A 23,076-nucleotide genomic window follows, 5' to 3' on the forward strand; every position below is an offset into this window, starting at 1 on the left:
TTAGTAAGGTAACTAAAATGCTATATATGATTGTAATTGTTTAATATTATTTAAGTATTCTTTTCAGATCTTGTTTTGCCCAGTAAGTGTTAACAGAGTAATAAAAGACATAAGGGACACAAGATTATCATTTAATCTTCCAGGGAGTAAAATAAACTTTTAAAAACAAGCTGCATTTTAAAAGTGGAAGTCAGGGCTATTTTGTTTTCAACTGCAGCAATCCAATCCCCCAATGTAACCTTTCACATTATTGCTTTGTATCTGGCACTCCTGACATTCCAGGCATTTCATCCCAGCTCCGATAGGCAGTGATGCTGAAACCAAAAATAAAGGGAAGTAATCCTATCACTTGCAATGCCATCCTTGCAATGTCAAGTGTACACTGGAAGTAGAACCTGTCCATATCTCCCTCTGCCCATAGCGGCTGACCATGTCATGTAAATACAATTTTTCTACAGCAATCCCCTGTTCTAGGCTATGACATATGGAAACAATTTTAGGAAGCCTGTTAAGTGGAGGATTTGTATGCATATTATGGGAGTTTCTCTAATACTCTAAGTCCCCATTCTGATGCCTTGACTTACACTTTATGAAATTAAACTGGAGCTTTGTTTGAAAAATCTCAATTTAGCAGAAAGTGTTTTGATACATTCCCCTCTTTTTGTTGTTACTCCAACATAAAACTCTTTAGAAGTCAAATTACTGCAGACCACAACAAATCTTAGATAGGCACTTCTGAATAAAATGTAGACAGGTTTAATATTTTTAACAATGAGGGACTTTGGTATTAAATATAATTAAAAAAAATACCACTCAAGTACAAAAATAAAAAAACAAATGTAAACAGTGCAGTAGATATTGATGATTGACCCGTATGAAGCCACGGGATAAAGAAACTGTGGCAGGGATTGGGCCCAATTTTTTTTTCCTCTCTGGTTGATCTCTGCAATAATGCGAAGTGAACACATATACAAATGTATAAAAAAAAACAATAAAAAAAACAAAACAAATACTGGTTTTATATGTAAAACTTTACACTGCTTGATGAGATCTGTCCTTATATAATTCTCACTCTGACAAGTTACAGATGGGTAACCACAGACCAAATCTGTGCTGATAGATTGTTCCAGAATGGAAGGTTGTTATTCTCGATGTACAAGGACAAACAGTCCCAGCAGGAACAAAACTGCATACTGAAAAAAGACACATAAAAAGGTTAATTTATTGTAATGTATTTTGATATAAAATCTTTCATAAGTCAAAAAAACACTGTAAAATTAAGGCAGTTTGAAACAAAATGTAGAATATAAAGGAACATTTGCAGACGTATTCAGTAAATAATTCTTATTTTAAGTAATTATTCTGTATGCAGCAACCAATAAGTATTCCATCTGCTGAAGTCAGACCACTAACATGTTTCCGATTGCCATGTAAAACTGTTGTGCCACCAAAAACTACCTTTTGTTATCTAAACCAACCTGAAATTTGGCTGCTCTGAAAACCATTTCCGGTTTCTGAAAATGAGAAACTGTTTTATAAAATGGGAAAACCCTATGAATTGCTATATGTTCACGACACTGATCTTAACTGAGGAAGCATGGATGAATGGTGAAACATCCTCAACATTACACAACAAACCTAAAACTAAGTGTAATCAACTATTCCTAGTTATACCATAACCTGTATAGAGAAGAACCTTCTCAGATGTGGGGCATCACCCTACTACTACTAATACAAGACGTCTTTTTGATATCTGGCACAGCTTTACACTCATGTCCTTTATTAGCATATCCAAAAACTAAATTTATTATAACCTCTCAATTTCATATACTTTTTTTTAGGATAACCCATAGTAACTAACCTAAGGAAACCCCAAGCAGAACATACAAACAATAAGAATAATAATACAGATTAATAAACAGCTTCAGTTGTTTCAAATAAATACCCAACAGTAAAATAACACAGTTATTTTGAGAAGATAAAATATCTTACCTTAAATTTAGGATAGTCGTTCATAAGAATTGTTACAATTCCTATATAGGGCACAAACCTAAAATACAAGGAAAGAAGTAGATGAAATACAGCCAATTCATATTTACAGGTATTTAACGGTTTACTAAACAGCAGGCAAATACATCACCTCCTGAACCTTGGGTCCAGGGAAGTGTACCTGAGATCATCACATTTCTCTTTTCTGTATATTACAGTGTATATAAAAGTAATAAAAAGACATGTGCAGATTAAAAACCACTTTACTAAAAATATTCTGCCAGCATACAGGCTAACTTTCCTGTGATATTATTTCTTCTAATCTTACACAAGAAGACATTCAAGACATAAAAGCCATGACAGTAATTAGAATAAAAACCTAATGAGGAACTAAAGCCTCATGAAGAATAAAATATACATTGTAATGCACATTACGGCAACATGCATCTATGCATGGCTCCATGTGTGTTTTGTAGCAGTGTCATTTAATGTGAATGGCATCACACACACTGTACAACAGCAGGCAATGCACCTGCATTAAAGTTTCACTTAAAATTGCAGTAAAGGAACTTTTAGGGATCACATATCATACAAAGAAATACTAAGCTATACAGGTAATTTTGTCTAATGAGTGTACTATTCTAACACTATTCTATGTTAAGGATGAGGCTCTCGTTAAATTACCTCACAGGTAGGGGTTGGAGAAATAATCTAAAAATCTTGCTGCTAACTTTTAGGAAAGATTTTCTTCCCTACACTTTAATCAGCTTCTTTGTGTTAAGGAAGTCTTTTTTAAAGCAAGCACAGATGTACTTGACCACCTTCTTTTCTTTTTTATTTAACAAAGCAGGCTTATGAATATTATGTTTTTTTTTATGTAAAAGCAGTACATTTAAAAATATTTAGTATTTTAAATTTCCCGCCTGGTCCCGCTTCCCAGCTGCACGGTCCCGCCCTGCATACTACACTCACGAGCAGATGCCCGGCCGGCATCTGCTTCCCATGGCCTCTCATCCCCAACGTTGACACTGGAGGACGCCACTGGATTGTGGGAACCAGGAAGGAGTTTTAAACTCCCTGGCAAATCCATCCCAAGTGTGGCTCGGGGTTACCGCTTTTGGTATGGAAAATTAACCCCAAGCCACACGGCAAGGCAGGTTAATACACAGTACACATATTAGAAAACCAGCATGGTAAAAGGTATGGGATTACCAGGCCAGAGGGAGACCGCTTCACCCAGTAGATAAAGCTTTTATTAGTAACAGCATATGGAAAGACAGATAAGAAGATGGCAAACTTATTGTAATTTTTTAGGACTACATTTGGGTATCTCTGTAGACATGATATCTTTGGCAAAGTGTAATGAAGGCTGCATGACAGGTACTTCTGGGTGCCTAGGATATTCTTTTTTATTATTATATTTATATATTTTAAAAAGCCCAATAGCCCTAAAAGCTATTTTCATCTGAATATAATTTCTTGACATTGAGGGGCTACCCAGGACAGAAGTTGTCTAATGTTAAACACCGGAACTGGTGCCATTTTTTATGGCTCCAGGGTCTGAAGACCCCGGCACTTTTCAGTAACCACCCGGCTGTTTTTATGTGGCTACTGAAAAGTTGGGTCACAATACAGGGGCTGCCATCCACCTACAATTTCTTCCCACCCGGCTCTATACAATTCCTGGGTTGAGCACTGAATTAGTTTACTAAACATTAAATGGTCATATATTTGCTTTTAAGTCTACCATACCAATCATGTGTACCTTATACGTGTACATAGCATCAAACCGAAGGTATCTGCCTTTACTTTGGCAGCAAGCACCTGCTAAAATGTCTATCTATGATAGTTAAAAATGTATAATGTTAAGCAGCCAGATCCTCATTTACACTGTTTGGGGAATACAAGGTATGCAAGAACCAATACTATGAAATGACTGCTATACCGCCTTCCATATGTAAAATTAGACCAAGGACCTCTTTTAATTATCTCAGCATGTATGGAACAAAAGACTGAACTGCAGAAGCTCATCTTAGATCATGAAGAAATATGTGAATACATGGTCACAACAAGCTGTACAACGGAGAAACTTCCCTACGTGCACTGAATACCATGAAATGAAAATGAAAAAGTAATCAAAAAATACAACATATCCTAAGCTGTCTGAAGGGCTCTGGGGATAAGAGAGCACTCTGAATTCATGCCTTGGCTCAGCAGATGTGAATATAAGATGCGCTTGTTTTATGTGAGAATTATTCATGGTGTGTTAATGATGCGAGTCGCTGACAGTGACCTATGGATGCATAAGTGCTGAACTGTTAATAAATCCTGTGATTCTCCTTGACAAATGGTATACATCAGCAGTGCATGACAGTGTAACATTGAATGCTGTATTGGGTAACAGTAGGTGGTTAAGAGGATATGAGCAGATTGGACTATGGAAAACAACTGTTTAATATATTAAAAAAACCAAAACAAATGTGGATTGATAATAAATAACTGCACACCAGAAGACACAATGGTGTATGTGGGCAATCTAATATTCATGCAGGTTATTGCTCAGAAGCACCCAGGGATCTCCAAACTCACTCTGTTCAGTGTTCTGGTTCATACCTCCCCCATACTCCCAACACATTTCTACTGGCTGAAAAGGGCCTCACCTACATCAGTAGGAAGATGCTTGGACAATTATTCCCAGGATTTCAAAAAACCTCCAGGCTTGCAAACAATAAGCATATCCTTGTAGAAGATTCCCAGAGTTACCTGCATTATGATCCTGGAGACATATTTCAAAGCCCAAGGAAAACCCAGAGGATCCAGTAAACGAATACAATTTACATTAAAGTTTACTTATACTATCTCAAATACATACAAATCATATTTCTAATGTTAGAAAAGATTAATGTAATCTAATAAAATCATCCCATCTGATTTCAAAGTGGAAACTGCACTGGACCTCATTCTTGTTAGTGGATCATGATCTGAAACTGAAGATCAAGATTTTGGTGGCAAAAACAGCCCCGCTTGCTTCTCCTTCACATGCACCACAAGAATGCCCCAAGTAATTATTCTATTAACATAATTGGAGTTTCACCAATCTCTATCTTCCAACTAATCTGCTTCACTTCTGATCACTATATCACCCACACTACAACACTCCCAAAAACTTTGTGGCTTCAAATAATTCCTAATTACCCTAAATCTAATCTATCCCTAATCCTAATTTAACTCTGCTTAGTCCGGCTTGCAATTAATATACATCCGCTTGTTCTAAATAAATCCCTTACACCTTTGTTGTAATATTGTATGGGTATGTCTTCTATCTGTCATTTCATATTCACACCTGAATTATTTTTACTTTGATTTGTACTTTCATAAATCAAACTACATTTTCATAATGAACCTAAAACATAAAATATTTGTTAAAGAAAACAGAAGTTGTGCTATGCATTCTTGTGTCAGCAACATACAGAAATCCACAAAATCCAATGCACAACCATACAACCAAAGATTACTGGCCCATGACAATCTTTGCCAGTTTTGGTGTAAAGGCTGAAACTTTTATTTCAGATTAAAGGTTATTGCACTCCATCGTTTAGCACCTATAGGGGTTTGGGAGGCTTCAAGGGAACTGTCATTTTATTGCAGCTACATACTTTAACATGAACATACTGTAACTTGGAGAAATTGTAGTATCACTAACAATTTGCCAATGTCTATGAATGAATAACAATTCATTATTGTATTTATGGCACTGTATAGGAAAGGGAATGCGGTCTGGTTTCTGCTGCACTTAACATTAACCACAGGATCTGTCATGCTTGACACAATTTAATTCCTTTTTTTTAAAAATCCTTCAAGGCAACCTGAGTTAAAAAAACTTATCAATCTTTCCCATGAAACAAGATTGCCATTTCAGAGGATCACTTACAATCCTCTTGACAGTTGTCCGTGCACAACAGATTTTAAAACCTGGGGTGGATGGAAAATACTAAACAGTGAAAATTGATTGTTCTCTCTGATCTTAGTGTAGATATCTGTCCATAAATAATTAAAGAAATAGCAGCCCTAATACTTTTTATAAATCTAATTGGTTTAGTAGAACTGATGACATGCAAAGTATTCCTATGATTGGATCATAGAATAGGAATTTTAAAAGCATTTCAAGTGCAGAAAAAAAAAATATTACTGAAATATGCTTTAGTAAGTTGAAACAATGGGGGTATGTTTGCACCTAAAAAGATAGCAATGGGCATGAAGATGGAATTGTCACCAGAATTAGTCACCTGATACAATGCATTATTAATCTAAAGAGGTCCAAAATATGTCTAGATTCCTGTATCCATGGCGGGGTCTGTCACACTTAAAAACGTAATTCCAAGTTTAATAAAAACTGGAAATTCACAGTTCTCTACAAGGTATCCCTTTGCTCAATAAATGTGATCAATAATGTAGATGTCTCAATAAGTTGTGTTAGTGCTTATGATCCCAAACTGAAGCTATTTGGAAATGATTCCTGAAATCATACAAATGAGCAAACGATCTCCAGATATATTGAAGGCACCAAAAGTCCAAAACATTAGTCTTTGATGCTGGCGGAAGACATCATATTTAAAAAGGAATAGAAATAAATTTCCTGCTGATGCACAATTTACAGTAATTTTTTATCCATCCAGCAAAAACCCAATATATAATACTACATGATATCAATGATAGCAAAAAACAAACAAATAAACAATATGTTCAGCTTCCTGGTTAGCCTAAACAAGTGTTTCCTATTTGTGGCAACAGACTGACAGACCCACAAACATTCCAACCTACAGCACCTGCTGCCTAGCACAGGGTGTGCTAAATAGGCTTCTTGGCCATATGAAGATGTGGGGCCTGGAATTGGGAATCAGCACCACCCCACTATTGTGGTAAAATCAGTCCCAGAACAGAAATTCTGAAAAACCAGCAGAGAAACCTACAAGTTCCCTGCAGACACAACATTGCTAGTTTTACCTAGAGACAGTATCTGAGATATCTGGGTCCCACATAGCACCCATCCAGCGCTCTGCCTAGTGACACAGGTAATCTTTATGTCCCTGTGTTACACTATATTATAGGGAATGTTACTACTAAGCTGAGGTTGTTATTGCAGGATGTTCTGGCATGGAATAACAAAAAGCTGCTGCTACAAAATGGCCATCTCTAAACAGTAAAGAAAAAGGCATGAAAATTCAGTAACAAGGAAATATCAGCTGCAGGAAGTACACTGACAATATTGGTAACTAGTTTTACATTCCTTTTTTATTTTTTTAAAGCACAACGTCCAGTGTTCAGGTCCTCCTTTAAAGCTGAACTTTATATACATACAACAGCTTTATTTAGGAAAACAAAAAACAGCTGTTGAATAAAACTTGATTAAACATCCTAATGACTTTACCCCCCTCATGGACCGGCTTACCCTCTTGCCCTTCCCACAACATCCTTCTTCTCCAGCCAGTTCTGTCCCTGTTTGTACAGTCCTCGATCATCCACAGCATTGTTGTCTCCCTTGGTCAGGAATTTGATGTCTCCATTTTCCCTTAATTACAAATAGCTATTTTTACTAACACAAATACAAATACAATACAAAACAGAACATACAGCCCATGAATATAACACAACAATGTTTTACAAATACAAAGACTATACATGGCCAAATTTTGGCAGTGCTAGTGTCTATTGCAGTGTTTCTCGATGTTTCTTATAACATGGGGGAACCCTTAAAATAACTTTCAGGTCTCAGGTCCCATTGGATTATTATTATATTCACAGCTCACAGTATATTAGCTTGGAGTCATTGGGAAGAATGCCTCTTCTATTGCCGGCCAGTGAGAACAATGTCACCCCTAAAGATAGCCAAAATGATCATTGTGACACTTAATCTGAGAAGCATAAACTGCCTATTGCTCAAAGAACACCTGGAAATTTCTGGAGGGACCCTGGTTGAGAAACGCTGGTCTATTGGGTTGGCACAGACGTGGGGTAGATTAGGAATAGAATGTGAAGGGATTTTAGGGTCAAGGAACATTCACATCTGTCCACTCACAGATTAAATACACCTAAGTATCACTCACTTTTCATGAATTTTCAGAACACGATGTACAATTGGTATCTCTCTTCCTTCTATTCTGAAGACCACAATTTCACCCACTCTAATAGGATCATCCACACGATTAGTCAAGAAAAGCAAGTCTCCTCGATGAAATGCGGGCTCCATGCTGCCACTGTGGAGAGGAAGATGTACAGAGTTGGCATACTTTTCAATCATTAGGAGAACAACATTTCTGAAACAAAGCACAATAAATCTGACCCCTTGGATAAACAGCCCATGGCATACCTGTGAACAATCTTACCAACCAATATGTATGTGTGATTCTAGAAAGCCAAGTTTGAGATTTACACACCACTGCCCGCCAATCTGCACAGGAGGGAAGACAACACTTTGTCTATGAACATTAAAGAAGACTGGGTTGTTATGTCAATAAATCTATCCATTAAAAAAAATATTTAGAGATGTCATCTTCATGCTCTCCCCTCTAAAATTAGCATGTAGCCTGTGTCAGACTGACCACACTGTGCAATGTAATAAAAGATACATCTTCAGGGTACAGCTTAGGCACAATTGGAAGTAAACTCTGCTTATGAGAAAAGTCCTAACAGGTGACAGAAATCGATATCGCTGAACTTTTTTTCCTCTTCTGTACACCAAGCTACTAAGGAAAAGCTCAGTGTACAGAATTAGCACAATTCCTTGCTAGGAAGTAGTTCCAATGTGCATATATGAGGGAGCTATGTCACCCCCACCTGCCCAATAAAAATGTCTGAAGACATGAAACCTGGAAGAAAATGACAGCAAAAGAGATGAGGGACAGCAAAAGAGATGAGGGACATCATAGTCGTTAAAGAGCTAGAGAGGAAGCAATAGTGTCATAATGCGCAAATATGCTTAACGCTTTTAGATGTTTTCGATAACATAGCAAACCCTTACCTAATACCAAAAAAAACCCAAAACAGATAAAAAAAAAAAAAATAAAAATAAAAAAAAACAACCCCCTTCTCCTACATATATAAACAAACACAATAAATCAAATTAACATCCAGGAGCAACCTATAGGCTTAGAAATTACTCACAAAATATACTTAAGTGTTAAGCAAAATAGGAACACTATGATTTTTACTTGCACAAGGTTTGTATGAATTATTGTCCAGCTTAAAAACCTATTCCATTAAATATTCTTTTTTTTGTAGAAGTTGCCTTGTAGTAATGCATCTCTATTTGTGTCATCTATTTTGAAGTCAATGTCCTACAGCTTCCCAGCCAAAATGCACTAAATGGAGGTGTCTAGCTATGCATTTGTTGCCCAAGGTAGGAGGACCTTAAAATCTGTCTATAAGGTTTTTAAAAGTATATAGTTTTAGAAAATAATAAAATACAAAAACAAAAAAGCTTTTCCTAAAGCAGCAGTGGTAAAACTGCAGACCTAACTGATGATATCACACAAGTGCTAGTTATCACAATGGGTTCATTTCTCAAGAATCACCTCAGTATTACCTCATTTTTTATTCTGATTAAAGAAGAAAAAGTCCTCCTTGTTGTGAATGCCATGCAACAGAAAGCACAGGCAAAAGATGACAAGGTCTCTGGCCTTTGGGTCATTATAGACTGTAGAGTATATTACCTAAAAATCACATGTGCGGGAGACTAGCAGATAAGAAGGTCAAAAAGGTACAAATTAGATCTTTATGAAGATACAGCAGAACTCCAGGTAAAATAATTATTTATCTTTGTCGTGGTTCCCTCCACTCCCTTCAAGGGTTAAGTGCTTATTCTGTCGAGAGGTAGATGGATAACTTATTCCATGCTCCTGCAGAAAGCGTCTCCCTCCTACACTGACGTTTCAGGTGGGGGACTCAGCATCATTCCATACAATGCAGAGCTTAAAGGAGTGCACCAAGGAGGATGAATTATATCAACCAGAATTCCAGAGTGGCTTTGTAAAAAGGATCCGATGCAATGGTCTAGTGAAAAGGAGGAGAGCACCAGCTGCTCAAACTATCTACTCCTAGGTAAAACAAGCACCTGAGGAGGGGGACCCACTGTAAGGTAAATAATGGTTTTACCTGGAGTTCAGCCTTAACCCATTGCCCCCACCAACCAAATTTCTGCTCCTTGCACATCAACAACACTTAATGGTCTGATAGACTCATGTAGAACTCTCACCCTACCCCTAAGGACATTCTACTTCAATACCCATAGGCCTTTTTTGACACATATTTATTAAACTTACATTCCTATCTATAATCTAAAAGTCTGAGATTGTTTTCACATTGTGGCTGGTCCATCTCCCAAAACACACAACATACCTTCATGGACTCCTCATCTCTAACAGGACATGAATGCGCATACTGTTTAGTAGACTCCTCCTAAATACATGGATAACTTTGCTATGTGTTTGAGTTTAACCACTGCAAAAAAAAACTAACTCTAGCGACCATAGCGTAAGGAAAGGAAAAAACATAACAGAAGTACAATCTAAAATGGACAAACTTATTGCAAATGTAAAGGTAGCAAGCAAACTGTCAGGACACCTACGACAAGTTCTTTAAACTAATGGATATCATACAAACATTTGAACGTAGAATGAACTATTCTCTCCAGTAATTGTGGTTAGCATTTTATCTACCTGCACCTCTGGGACCCTTACCCCTGTACCCCCCCCCCCACCTATCCCATCTCATTTACCATTATTCTTCTATCATTCCTACAGACTCCCTCTTCATATATACATCATGCTACAAGAACCCCAGCATATTTTTGTATATGTGCATTGTCAAAAAAAAGTTCAATAGGCCTATATGTGTGCAACTGAGAAAATAAACCTTTGTTAACAATAACAGAAAACAGGAATTAAAAAATAAAGATCAAACCAGGAAGCAAGGTTATTAAAAAGGAATAAGTATTTACAGAAGATCTTTCTGAAGTTCACTGGTTAATTTGTTTTGTACTCCCTGGTCTCATTTTATTTTCCACCTGCTGGTTTTAATAAAAAATCCTGCAAAGTAAAAGAAGTAATGAGAGAGCAAGAAGGACATTAATGCAGAAGGCACCATTATCCTCACAAAGCCCAGTAGAATTGTTTATTCTTAATTAGTCGCTTTTTATACTCAAAATTAATCTAATAGTTTAGTTTGCAACTTTTAGATAAATTAGAATTATGTCCATATTATGATCTCTACCACACACCAATTATTTTACAGTACTCTTATGTATTTGATCAGTCTTGTATGGGGGATATTCACTCACCCAGCAATTTATTAGGAAGACCTGCCCAGATTTCTTTATGCTACTAATTATGGGAAGGTTCAGTCTTTTCTCAGGACCGAGCAATCCTGCATTGCACCCACCTTGCCAGCCATTCAGTCACTTGCACTGCCTGCACATTTGGCAGCTGGCAGTGGTGATACCACTCACCTATTCATTTTCTATGGGGCTGCCAGAAGGTAAAGGTTCACTGGCATGTGGAGTGATATCCTCACCACATCCTCAGGGCCGGTATGAACATACGGTTCACATCACAATAATTTTGACTAAAGTATGATTGTTGGTGCCAGTTAGGCTGGTGTCTAAACCAAATGTACACCACTTTATTATTATAAGGTTTTAGAAACTAGTACTGTATATTCTGCCCATTCTGAAATCAAATCACATCAGATTTAGCACTTGCAGTTTGCCTGTTGTGTCAAAAGGCAAGAGGGTTCCTATCTTAAAGAATGAACTATTTGCTTTTCCAATCCGTGCTTTAGGAAAAATACATAAAACCTTTTGTTAGCATTTTACAACCACCTTCCATGATTGCTCTTAAAGACTGAACATGCTGCCACTTCACAAACATACTTCCTGATATTTACACAAACAGAAGGGTACATCATATGAGGACCAGACAACACATCTAACTGACCTTTAAAAGGTAATCTCCACTAATTTCAGGAGAGATGTCAGGTTTCGCAAGTATTTGCTTTATTAAGCTATCAATCACATAAATAGATCTATGAACCGGGCTGCAGGAAATAGAAATAAATAAATGGGCAATTGTGATAAGTAAAGGGTAAGGTGATTAGCAATGAAAGCTTGAAAACAGGACTGACTGATCACGCAGAATGAATATTATCTGCACAATTTGCATAATTTTGATTAGATACCAGTCAATTAGGCAAAGATAATAAAAAAAGGGCTATTAATCTGGGAAATACATAGATAATTCTAAAGGCCTTCTCTAAATCTGTCCTATGTTTAGCATTTTTAGTGCCTAGATTAGCACAGTCACTGATTAGACCACTTCCTGTTCACTAGGCTAGGAACTGAAACTTGTGACAGCTTACAGCTTTTTTAAAGTATACATTTAGGCTTTGAATTTATGTCATTAGACAGTAGGTTGTAGTATATACATGCCAAAAAGCTCCAAAAATAGCAAACTGTTTCTTTACAGTCTCCATTACAGTCTCCAAGTATTAGGAGCAAAGGTTACAATCACTGAGCAATTAAAATGATGTCAGAATGGGAGCTGCCATTGCAAATTTGTTATTGAAGTTCTACTTTTAAGAATTCTATGATCAGGCAGATCATTATTGCAGAAAAGGACAGGTGATGACCCTTCTGCAATAACCTCTCCTGATCTCCTGCAATAACCTGCTTGATCACTCCAGGGATCTGCTAAAAAGCTGAGCTGCACGTGCGCAACTTTGGTTGCCAAGATAACCAACTATCCGGCTTCCCCTGCAGATGCCAGGAATAAATCAATGAAATCTAACATCATCCCAATCTGGCCAATCAAAATGTCCAAAGATTCTACAGGAAGAGAAGAAAGAAGAGGATGACGGCACCCTGCTAGAAAATAGGGACAGGTGGGCATTGCAGGTTTAGTTTTGATTTAAGTAGACTTATGTTAAACCTGGGATTCAGTTGAAGTTAAAAGAAGAGAGATCAGATTGGCCAGGTTTCCTCTTGAATAGAAATCACACAACCACTCCTAGATCACAAAAACTGTCACAGGAGAACGCCCAATGCAGCATTCGCTCAAATTTAAAACAAAAGTTTGTAAAGCTTACATTTTCAGTCGACTATTATATCCAAAACAATTGTATCACCAACTTCAAACATTTTAGATCCTAAACATATCGTAGGGGTTTCTATATACATACATACATATATATATACACACATATATACACACACACACACAATATGTGTGGAAATAACTAAATAACTTTTGAACTCGCCTCAGTAAATAAATTTCTAATGGGGCTATTGACATGGAATTTACATCAGATGTCGGTAACAAATATGTACATAAATTAAGTTATGAATAATAAAGTAGAATGGCACAGGGAATAAGTATTGAACACGCTTACTGAAAATGATTTATTCATAATTTTGTTTTTTTTTTTAAACTTTGTATCATCAACTTTTTAAACTATACAAATCTTTGCCAGAGAGAATGATTCCACCTACATATTGAATGATAATAAATAAACAGCTCATTAAGCTTTCTCCTAACACACTCTGTGTTTTAAAGTTCAGAGTACAAGTATACCTAGAATTTGAAATTCATTAGCAAAGCGCTATAAGCAGATACAGTCCCATAGCAGCTATGATTCCATTCTACTTCCAAAACAGCTGTTCTTATAGATACAAATTTGACAGTTTAAAACCAGTTACTGGCTCTTCAGTAGATGAGAAATGTATAAATTGCTTCCAGTAATTATTAGCAAACTTCCTTGCACTAACCAAAATTCTTTTAGCATCAAGGAATAAATATACTGAAGTAGACTCTTTCACAATTGGCTCATCTGTTCCTCTGAACATAAATATTCCTCATGCCGGATACCGCAAATTACAAACCGGCACACAATGTAAGGGATAATCTAGGGAGTTACATAAAATACTATTTATAGGAAATATGTAATGTGCTATAAATCAGAACAGATACAAAGAATGGCCTTCTATACTATTTTGGACCTCTAAGCCATCTCTCTCTGTGCCATGGCTGCCCCTAAAAAAGCCAAACCTTTATGGAACAATGTGTTTGGTACCCCATAATGAGGTGCTCAGTGAATACATGTCCAATATACAGACCCAAGCACTGCACTGTTACATACTGGGAGCTAAACATACCTAGCAGTATGGGGGTAACAACACTTATTTATAATCTTTGGGAGCATATAGCAAAGAAGCAAGGTGACTATATAGTACCAGAAGCCTACTACACAACTGTGGCATCACTTTTATCTGTGCCATGATGTGACAAGTGTATAAAATACAATGCAATAATGTTTCCAAAGGACACATGTGCTCTTGGAAACAATGTGACTTTATACAACCTACTATATTACCCCAGATTTACCACTAAACTCTATAATCCACTAATACAATGGGTGCAGCTAATTATCTTCTATACCACACAGATTACACGGCTCAACAAAAAAAAAAAAAAAATTTCACTTGCCAAATGTTTTCCAATATACTTAGTGTATTTCAGGTCTGCTGAATAAAGAAACGACATCAGTTTCATTGAACTGGCCCTAGTTCTTGTGATACGTGAATCGGAATAGACGATTTTACTAACAACAAATGTTAACACAGCATAATATTATCAATTTTTATTTAGACGGATGTTTTGCATTTTAATTATTAAATGTAGCATTATTTTCATAAAATTTTCACTCAGCTATGAGGAAAGATTAGCTGGACTGAAATTATTCTTCCTTCACAGGCATTTAAGGGGATGTATAATTATCTTAAGCACCTTAGCGGTGATGCAAAGTGTGTCTCAAGTGAATTATCTATATCAAAAGCGGTAACCCCGAGCAACACTCTGGGTGTAATTGCCAGGGGATTTAAACAGCTTACCTTGTAATCGGTACCCGCTGTGTCCTCCAGCGATGCTCGACATCATCCTCCCTTTGTGATGCTGCCCAGGCATCTGTGTAACCTGCCGATGCCCGGCCGGCATCTGCGTCTCCGGCGTGTGAACTTTGGGGACGTGAGGCCAGGGGAAGCAGATGCCGGCCGGGCATCGCCAGGTTACACAGATGGCCGGGCATCTGCTTGCAAGTATTTTTAAATGTACCCCTTTTACATTTAAAAGTACTTAAAATTCATACCGCCAGGAAGGTTAATAAAACAAATGAAGGGGCCACTGTTTTTCCCCAGGCCCTTCTAGTCAGGCACACCAGCCGGCTGTTTTTGGGTGGTTACTGAAAAGTTGGGTCACAATACAGGGGCTGCCACCCACCTACAGCTTCTTCCCAGACGGCTTTAAAAAAACTCTGCAAGGAACATTGTGGGGCCCAATGGAGAACCTAGTGCAGAGACATTGATCTTAAACTATTTGAGTTCTATTTATTAAAATGGGCAATCTGACATTCCCTCAAACATTCCTTGTTGGGAATCACTTACTGCCAGTAAAACACATGGACTTGAAAGATTCCCACTAGGGAGTGTTTGAGGGGTGTTAGATTCCCTGTTTTGTAAATAAAGCCCTAGAGTTTTACAGTTTAACGCTCACATATAGAAACATTTCTTCACTGTAAGAATAGGAATAATGCCAGATGCATTACTATAGGTTATAACTGGCTATGAACATTTGTAATAACAACCAATACTGTTGATCCAGGGAATTTGATTGCTTTAGGGAGGAGGTTCTCAAACTTTTTAATCCCGGGACCAGAAAATTGTTACCACTTCAGGACCCAGGATAAGAAATATTACCAAAAGGATAGCAAAGCCACAAAAAGACAAATAACAATGGCTGAGTAATAATAAAACAAAGACAGAAACAGTAAACATATTAGTTTCCAAGTACAGATGTTTTTTTTTCCTCATTTGTAAAGCAGTGAAGTGAAAAGATAATTTAAACAGAATAATTTCATCCATTGCAAACGTTAACCTGAAAAGGCTTCCCTGGGCACTCAGGGAAGGTAAGTGATGTGTATGTTGGGTGACATTACAGTGTGCAGACAATGGGATAGACCTAATGGGGAATAGATAATAACAACCTGACCTTACAGGGGATACAATCCTTGAATCTACTTTACATGCTTTAAAGTCTTACAAACACATTTCAGCCTCAGCACAAACATTTTTAAACACTGAAACTTTCCCATTACATACAAATTGACATTTTGAACATAAAGAAGAGTTGTAATACAATATTCAGGGACTGCTTTGCCTCCTTTGTTGCTTATGTATACACACCTTGTTCTTGGCATTCATTCTCCAAAAATGATTATCTCTACAACTTCCTTCCCCCACTGATCACCTCTGCAACCCTCCCCCACCACTGATCTTCTTTGTAGCCTCCTGCAACCCCCCTCCCTCCCATCACTAATTACCTCCGCTCAGCTGTTCAAATCCCACTACATGTCTGATCAACTTTGCACCACCACCCCTTCCCAAAATCGTCCTTCATAACTAACTATATTTGACACACTCCCCTGCAACCCCTCCAAACTCCACCACTAAAAGCCCCCTCCCTCTCCATAGGTGGCCAGTTTTTGTTCACCACCACCTATGACTGGTGCTATACTGCAGGAGTCTATTGACTGATAGGGAAGCATCACCAAGGAAGCCATAAGCACAAGTTGGCCTCAGTAGAAGAAGATTTTATGTGCTTAACCAAAAACATACAATGCAGTGCCGTCAAGGTTAGAGATGATGGTTGCTTGCCGGAGAAGCAGTTCTAGGGAGGCCGTAAGCACCATGTAAGCTGCAAACCCTTCAACCTAAACTGCAGTATGACGGCAACAACCCAGTAGCCAGAACAGGTCTGTGACCCATACTTTGAGAACCACCGTCCTAGGGGATTGGAAAGGAAGTTATCCCCTTATTGTATTAGACTGGCTCAGGCTGTATAACGTGATTTTTTCTGTTTCTCTGGATGAAAAGGTGGTAGGGGTTCAAAATATGCACATTTTTAATGTATTATTTTTTCTTTTGGTTGAACTTGATGGCCTTCTGTTTTTTTTACCTTTGTAACTTAATGTTTTTTCAAGATTGCATATATGGAGGACAAACACTATCAAACTTTTTTTTAATAGTATAGGCAATAAAGAACACAATCTCCAATCCCTGACTATATAAAAAGTACTGATACCAACCTCAGAACAACAACTATAGGACTCTCACTGCCGGTGACCACCATTAGACCTTTCCAGATCATCAGCGCCGAGGAAACAATCATACCAAAGTTTAACACTTGGTAGTACAGCTGAAAAGAAAAAGACACATAGCTTTTGTAAGATTGTAAAATGTTAAACATACTTCTATTTAGTTAAAAAAAAATAGTTTTAAATATTAAAATAAACTTGTACTGAGATGAGCCAGCAGACATTGCTGACACCTACCTCTGAGAATGTTAGTTGCCTGGCTGTGATGCTTCAATATTTTTACACCTGAGCAGGGACAAATATCCAGGCACTGGCACAAGACTTCTGTAATATATATATACCTACTTCGGCTTACTAACTCAGAAATAACTTAAGCAGGTGTGAACTTTGATGATGGTTTTCCTTATTTTTTTTGGATGACAATTTTCTAAAGTACTGTGTATCAAAACCCATTGTCATTTTATTTTGTAACTTTCAACTGTTTTTTTCATTCTCCATTGCACAAAAGTACTGCTGGCCTCCTGCAGCCACTGCCTGTGTACATCCATTGGGACAGCTTCCCATTGGTGACAACAAGGGTAACTTCTAGGTAATGTGTTTTGAAAGAGCCGTTAGTAGTCTCCATCAGAAGCCAAAGTGACACAGGGCGACAACCTAGAAGCAGAAATTTGAGGCACGGACAGAGCAATATCACCCTGTAACAGAAAGTATCTGAGTCCTTTATAATGAGTAGTATTTTCCGTGGTAAATTGACAAATATAAAACATGTTGACAATGACTTGACTATGATAAAGCCCCTATTCATTCTCTAATGGCTGCAGTGGGTAGAAGCTTCATATACCTCATCACCAGTCTGAACACAGCCTGGGGAAATCCTGATCTGTATACTTGTTCCAGGTAAGAACATACACAGCATTAGAGCACAACTAACATTCTACTTCTAGGAACACATGCCCAGGCACGTCATTGCTGCAGAAAGTGACAGGTGATGTCCCTTCTGCAAGAATCCTTTCTACCTGCCTGATGACTCTGGGTATCTGGCAAAATGATGGGGTACAAAAGCACCGATTCAGCTTTGGTTCCTTGGATACCTAGCAATCCCAGCCTTCCCCGGAATTAAAGAGGAACTAAACTGAAAACAGCCATAAAAAAAACACCTTCAATTCCACAGGGCAGTCTGATCCTTCCGGGGGTGTCCTGCATCGGGTCACATGTCATCCCAGCATCCGTCCCGGAGTTGGTGCTCCGGGCGCTGCCATCTTCGTCTTTTTTTTTGGTTCTTCATCCTAAGTCACTCAACCCAGGCGCGAGATTGGGTGATTTAGGATGGAAAAAAAACTTGCGGATCTCACTGTGCATGCGTGTGTCCCCACTATGTAAATTCACTTTCTCTATTAGTTTTACCCCAACCTCTTAGATTGTAAGCTTTTCAGGGCAGGGCCCTCTCCTCCTCCTGTGTCACTGTCTGTACCTGTCTGTCATTTGCAACCCCTACTGACCCTCCCTGGCGGTATGAATATTAGGTATTTTTAAATGTAAAAGCGGTACATTTAAAATTACTTAGTATTTTAAATTTCCTACGTAGTTCTCACCCCAGCGCCACGCAGAAGGCCTGCATCTGCGTCCCCAACATTCACACACCGGGGACGCAGATGCCAGCTGGGCATCGCCAGGGGAAGAAGATGCCGGGCCACACTCGGGATTACGGCCAGGGAGGTTAATGAACAGTGCTGCATAATATGTTGGCACCATATAAATACTATATATTTATAATAGTAGTCCTGGTGTCCATTGTCACAAAACCTGAAAGTTCAGAGATAAAAACTGTTACAGTTGTCACCTAAACTAAAGGTAGCGGGAAATATCAAAGGGGGACAACTCCTCTGATGACCAGTGTCACTTCCTGTTGTGTCTCCAACAGGGGAAGTGGAGGAAAATCTCAACCAATGGCACACACAAGTCATGTGTTGTGTTTTTGGCTTATGAATGAGTTTAGAACTTCTCATGTCTTTCAGAATTCATTGGCAGGGGACTGTGACCTTTAGATGACCCATCTACCTGCTTCAGGTGAGCTTAGCAAAGATTTGTATGGGGATGAGGAGCTTAAAAAAAACAATAGCCAGTCAGCCCTCACTTGGGTTCTAACACCCCAGACATTCACCACTCTGCACCATTCACTGATAAACATTCACCGAGCTGTCGGGGAAATACGGAAGATGATAGCGAGTGACACACAGCATCAACTCGCCCTTCTATATGAAGTCCTGTTCCTCTCTCCTCCACCAATATGTCGCCTCACCTGTCTCTTATTCATCCGCCGCACATCATCTAAAAAGTCCATTGACAACATCTTTCACACCTTCGTTCAGCCGGCGCCAACTGGAGGCACCTCAGCACCGGAAATGACGTAAGATTATTATACTTCCGCTTACGAGTGGAAGCGATAAGGCGGCCATTTTGCTAATGGGCACATACTGGCAAATCTTCAACTGTTCCCTAAAATACATTAGCTATATAGTTATTTGACTTACAATATAGTGATAGAAAAGTGAGCAGCACAACACTTTGTACAAAGTAAATAGAACAGTTGTAAAATAGGATGCCAATAATAAATACAATTATTGTGATATTTGACTATAGGGGCCCAAATCTATTTCTGGTATTGGTTTCCTTTTTATTGTCAGCTCAATAATTTATTTGTCATGTCACACCTTATACATGATTTATGATACATATGTATTACTGCAGAGTTTTTCATTGCATTGGCACAATTTGTAAATGGTTCCTATGTCTGTGCCCATTGCACCACAGATAGTAAAAATGAGCCCATATGTTATCATTCACATTTTATTAATTTATTCCAAACTGATCATAAAGATTACAATGTGGTAAAATTCATCACATGACTGCAGTTATTTTATCCACATATTAGCAATGGAAAATTGTTACACTATTAGCTAATATGTATTTATTGCACATGTAGACACGTCATAAAATATGTTTTTCTTCCTTTTTTTATTGTAAAAAGAGGCTTTACCATTCCATCATTTTCATACATTCATTTTAAGGCTGTATTTTCACTCACAGACTGTGAATAAATCTCTGGGTTGCTCATTTCAATGCAAATGTAATATATATGTAAGACTTTTGTCATTGGAAAGAATCCTTCACGACCCTTTCCAACAACAAAAGACTGAACGAACACTATACGTGTACAGCACCCTTCTGCCCTATGGAGAGAGGAGGGGGGGAGAACGATGGAGCGGCACCCCACTATGCTCTCTCCCCTTCACTTGCATTGTGGTTGTTTGTCACTCATTGTTCGTGGATCCACCGGGACGGATCCATGAATGATGTAGGATGGCTTCTGTACCTACATCAGATTCTTGTCTGATGTGTGTACGTAGCCGAAGACTCATTCTGCAACCTAATGACCAATTATCAAAACAGCACAGCGGGCACAATAGAAAATATTATATCTTCCAATTATTAAATGGCTAAATACCGGCAGTGACAGGCAAACAAATAGTACATATAAATCATTGCATGTTACCAGTGCTCAGTTGTGGTGACTGCACTTAAATGGTTTATGTCCAACACTCCTATTTGGTTTTTTTTTCTTACCTTCAGTGCTCTCTATAGAACATTTTAGCTTTTCAAGCTGTGGTCTTTTTATTAGGAGATCAGCAATAGCAGTGTTTGTAAAGCCAGAGCACATCTGGGTGTAATACTCACCTCCTCTCCAGCACTCCCCCCCTGCCTGGATATGCTCAGTCTTCTAGAATAAATAGCACCATTGCAATTCAATATGGAAGGCTGAAAACTTACTGTAGGTACAGGGTGTCAGGAACCCGTCCTCTGAAGGGGCACCCCCATGGTACCTCACAGTGTTATTATGTATAGAGTGTTGTTGACACGTTGACATCCAAAAGAAGAAAAGGCAGCTGAGTTTTTTTTTCGGCAAACATTAATTTGTATTAATAATATACAATATGATCAGCTGACCAAACGTGATGCTGAGAGGTGAAAGAAACAGAAGTTTCATGAGTGGGAGTGATCTTTAGGGGAATATGCTCAAGAGAAAGTGAAATAGGAATGATGGTCCTATAACATGTGGGACAGCACATGCTGCTGGGCTGATGTGTGTACTGTCTGACATGTTATAGGACCATCGTACTTTTTTCACTTCATTTTGAGCATATTCCTTTAAAGATCACTCCCACTCAAGAAACTTCTTTTACCTCCCAGCATCACATTTGGTCATCTAACAAGTTGTGTTGCCATCTCAATATAACCCCTGAAGAAGCCTGTCGGCGAAATGCGTATCGTTTTGCACTTTAATTATATAGGAAGTATTTGTATAGTTGATAGGCACCAACCCTTGATTTCCCTTGGGGCTGCCTTTGTATATGACACAATATTCACTGTAAATTGATTTGAGATGCACCTGATCATATTGTATAGTATTAATACAAATTAATGTTTGTGTTTAAAAAAATTGAAAATAACAGACTTGCATTTCTAGTCTTCTACTTATCATTTGACCAATAAATTAGGCCATGAGAACATCAAGAAGCTTGATTAATTACTTTTATTCCCACAATATAAGCTGTAACACAGAAATGTATTAAAAGGAACATAAAACGCCATACTTAAAAACCTTAACATCTGCTGCATAGTTCTGTTCACTTACAGTATGTCTTTAGGTAGCCATATTTTAGGTAGTTCCTTGAAAGTCATTACATGTTTTGACAGAACATGTAAGCTTACCATTTACTATAATTTGCAGCACGCCATGGTCCAAAGACCCATTCATGGCACCACTATCTAAACTTAAACCTGCCTATATAAGTAATTCATTGCAATGTAACTGATACTTTGTTTACACCATATTGCCGCACTCTTCGGTCTCACTTTCTGAGACAATCACGCCTCACAAGTATTAATTTGTTGTAACACCCATTTTTTAATATTATGTTGTTATAAACTTGTTCTTTTGGAATTATTACAATACATATTATTATTAGAAGCCGTTTCTGAAATATGTGTCAAATTTGTCTTTATGTATAGAGAATCAAATCTACCATACACAGACCAAGTGTATTTATGCCAACTAATCCCTCACTAAATTTCTGAACACATCTCGGTCAGAAGATACCCTCTTACCTCTCTGAGTTTAATTTAAGAACTTGTTAGGAAAGTTACATGTTACTCGTGATCATTCCTAACCTAGGTATTGATTACCATTCATTCCACGGTAATAAGGGCATACTACAATGATAAGGTCTGCAGTTTTGCAGTGGGCATTTGTTTAACTGGCAATATAACGATTTTACATATGGTAATTTCCATTCTTAAACATTACAAAAACGTTCCAAGAACGAGCGACTCCTGCGCAAGTTTTTTTATTTAATTATTAATAAAACAGTATACCTATGGAAAAGAAAACCTAATTCTAAAATCTATCTAATGAATAAATGTGTAGCATGCACTTTTTGCAGGCCATCTGGAGTCTGCAAAGCTAGCAGACTGAAATGGGGGCAGAAAAGATTGTATCTCCCAGAAGTTCAATAGGACAGAAGGCTCTCAGTTCAATAGACAGTGTGGCTCTTCTCTGCCTCGCTTCACTGAGCTCTTTCTCTGTCATGTTACAGACTTGCCTAGCAAAATCATGTTTTCTTTCTGAAATGCTCATGATGTATATTCTGCAGGGACAACCATACTGTTGATGCATCACTGTAATAGATTAGTTAAATGTCTTGGAAAAGTTAAGTTATTCTTCATTTAGAATTCATTTATTACATATATTGACTTGTGAAATAATTGTAGGTGAATATAGAGGTAAGGTAAAAGATAGAGAAAAGTCTATCAATATTCAGACATTTTTTTGGA

At 37.9% G+C, this 23,076-nt stretch overlaps 1 protein-coding gene across 1 annotated transcript; it reads right to left on the reverse strand.

Annotated features, from left to right (window-relative positions):
- Positions 1-733: 733 nt before the first annotated feature.
- SEC11A (SEC11 homolog A, signal peptidase complex subunit) lies at positions 734-19,598 on the reverse strand. The gene is made up of 6 exons (XM_072402041.1): positions 19,484-19,598; positions 17,176-17,285; positions 8,094-8,243; positions 7,439-7,558; positions 1,993-2,050; positions 734-1,193 (listed from the first exon to the last, which is right to left on the reverse strand). Exons 1-6 carry the CDS (start codon positions 19,532-19,534, stop codon positions 1,143-1,145), a joined length of 540 nt encoding a protein of 179 aa, XP_072258142.1. The 5' UTR covers positions 19,535-19,598; the 3' UTR covers positions 734-1,142.
- Positions 19,599-23,076: the final 3,478 nt, after the last annotated feature.

Source organism: Pyxicephalus adspersus, chromosome 2 (assembly GCF_032062135.1).
Source record: "Pyxicephalus adspersus chromosome 2, UCB_Pads_2.0, whole genome shotgun sequence".
Taxonomy (NCBI): Eukaryota; Metazoa; Chordata; class Amphibia; order Anura; family Pyxicephalidae; genus Pyxicephalus; species Pyxicephalus adspersus.

What these genes read in the sequence shown, in the direction of transcription:
- SEC11A (XM_072402041.1), bottom strand. Translation starts at nt 19,534, where the DNA reads ATGTTGTCAATGGACTTTTTAGATGATGTGCGGCGGATGAATAAGAGA. An exon ending in GTTGTGGGAAGGGCAAGAGG is followed by an intron (nt 2,051 to 7,438) that starts GTAAGCCGGTCC and finishes CTTGTATTTTAG; the next exon opens with GTTTGTGCCCTATATAGGAA. An exon ending in ACGACTATCCTAAATTTAAG is followed by an intron (nt 1,194 to 1,992) that starts GTAAGATATTTT and finishes GTCTTTTTTCAG; the next exon opens with TATGCAGTTTTGTTCCTGCT.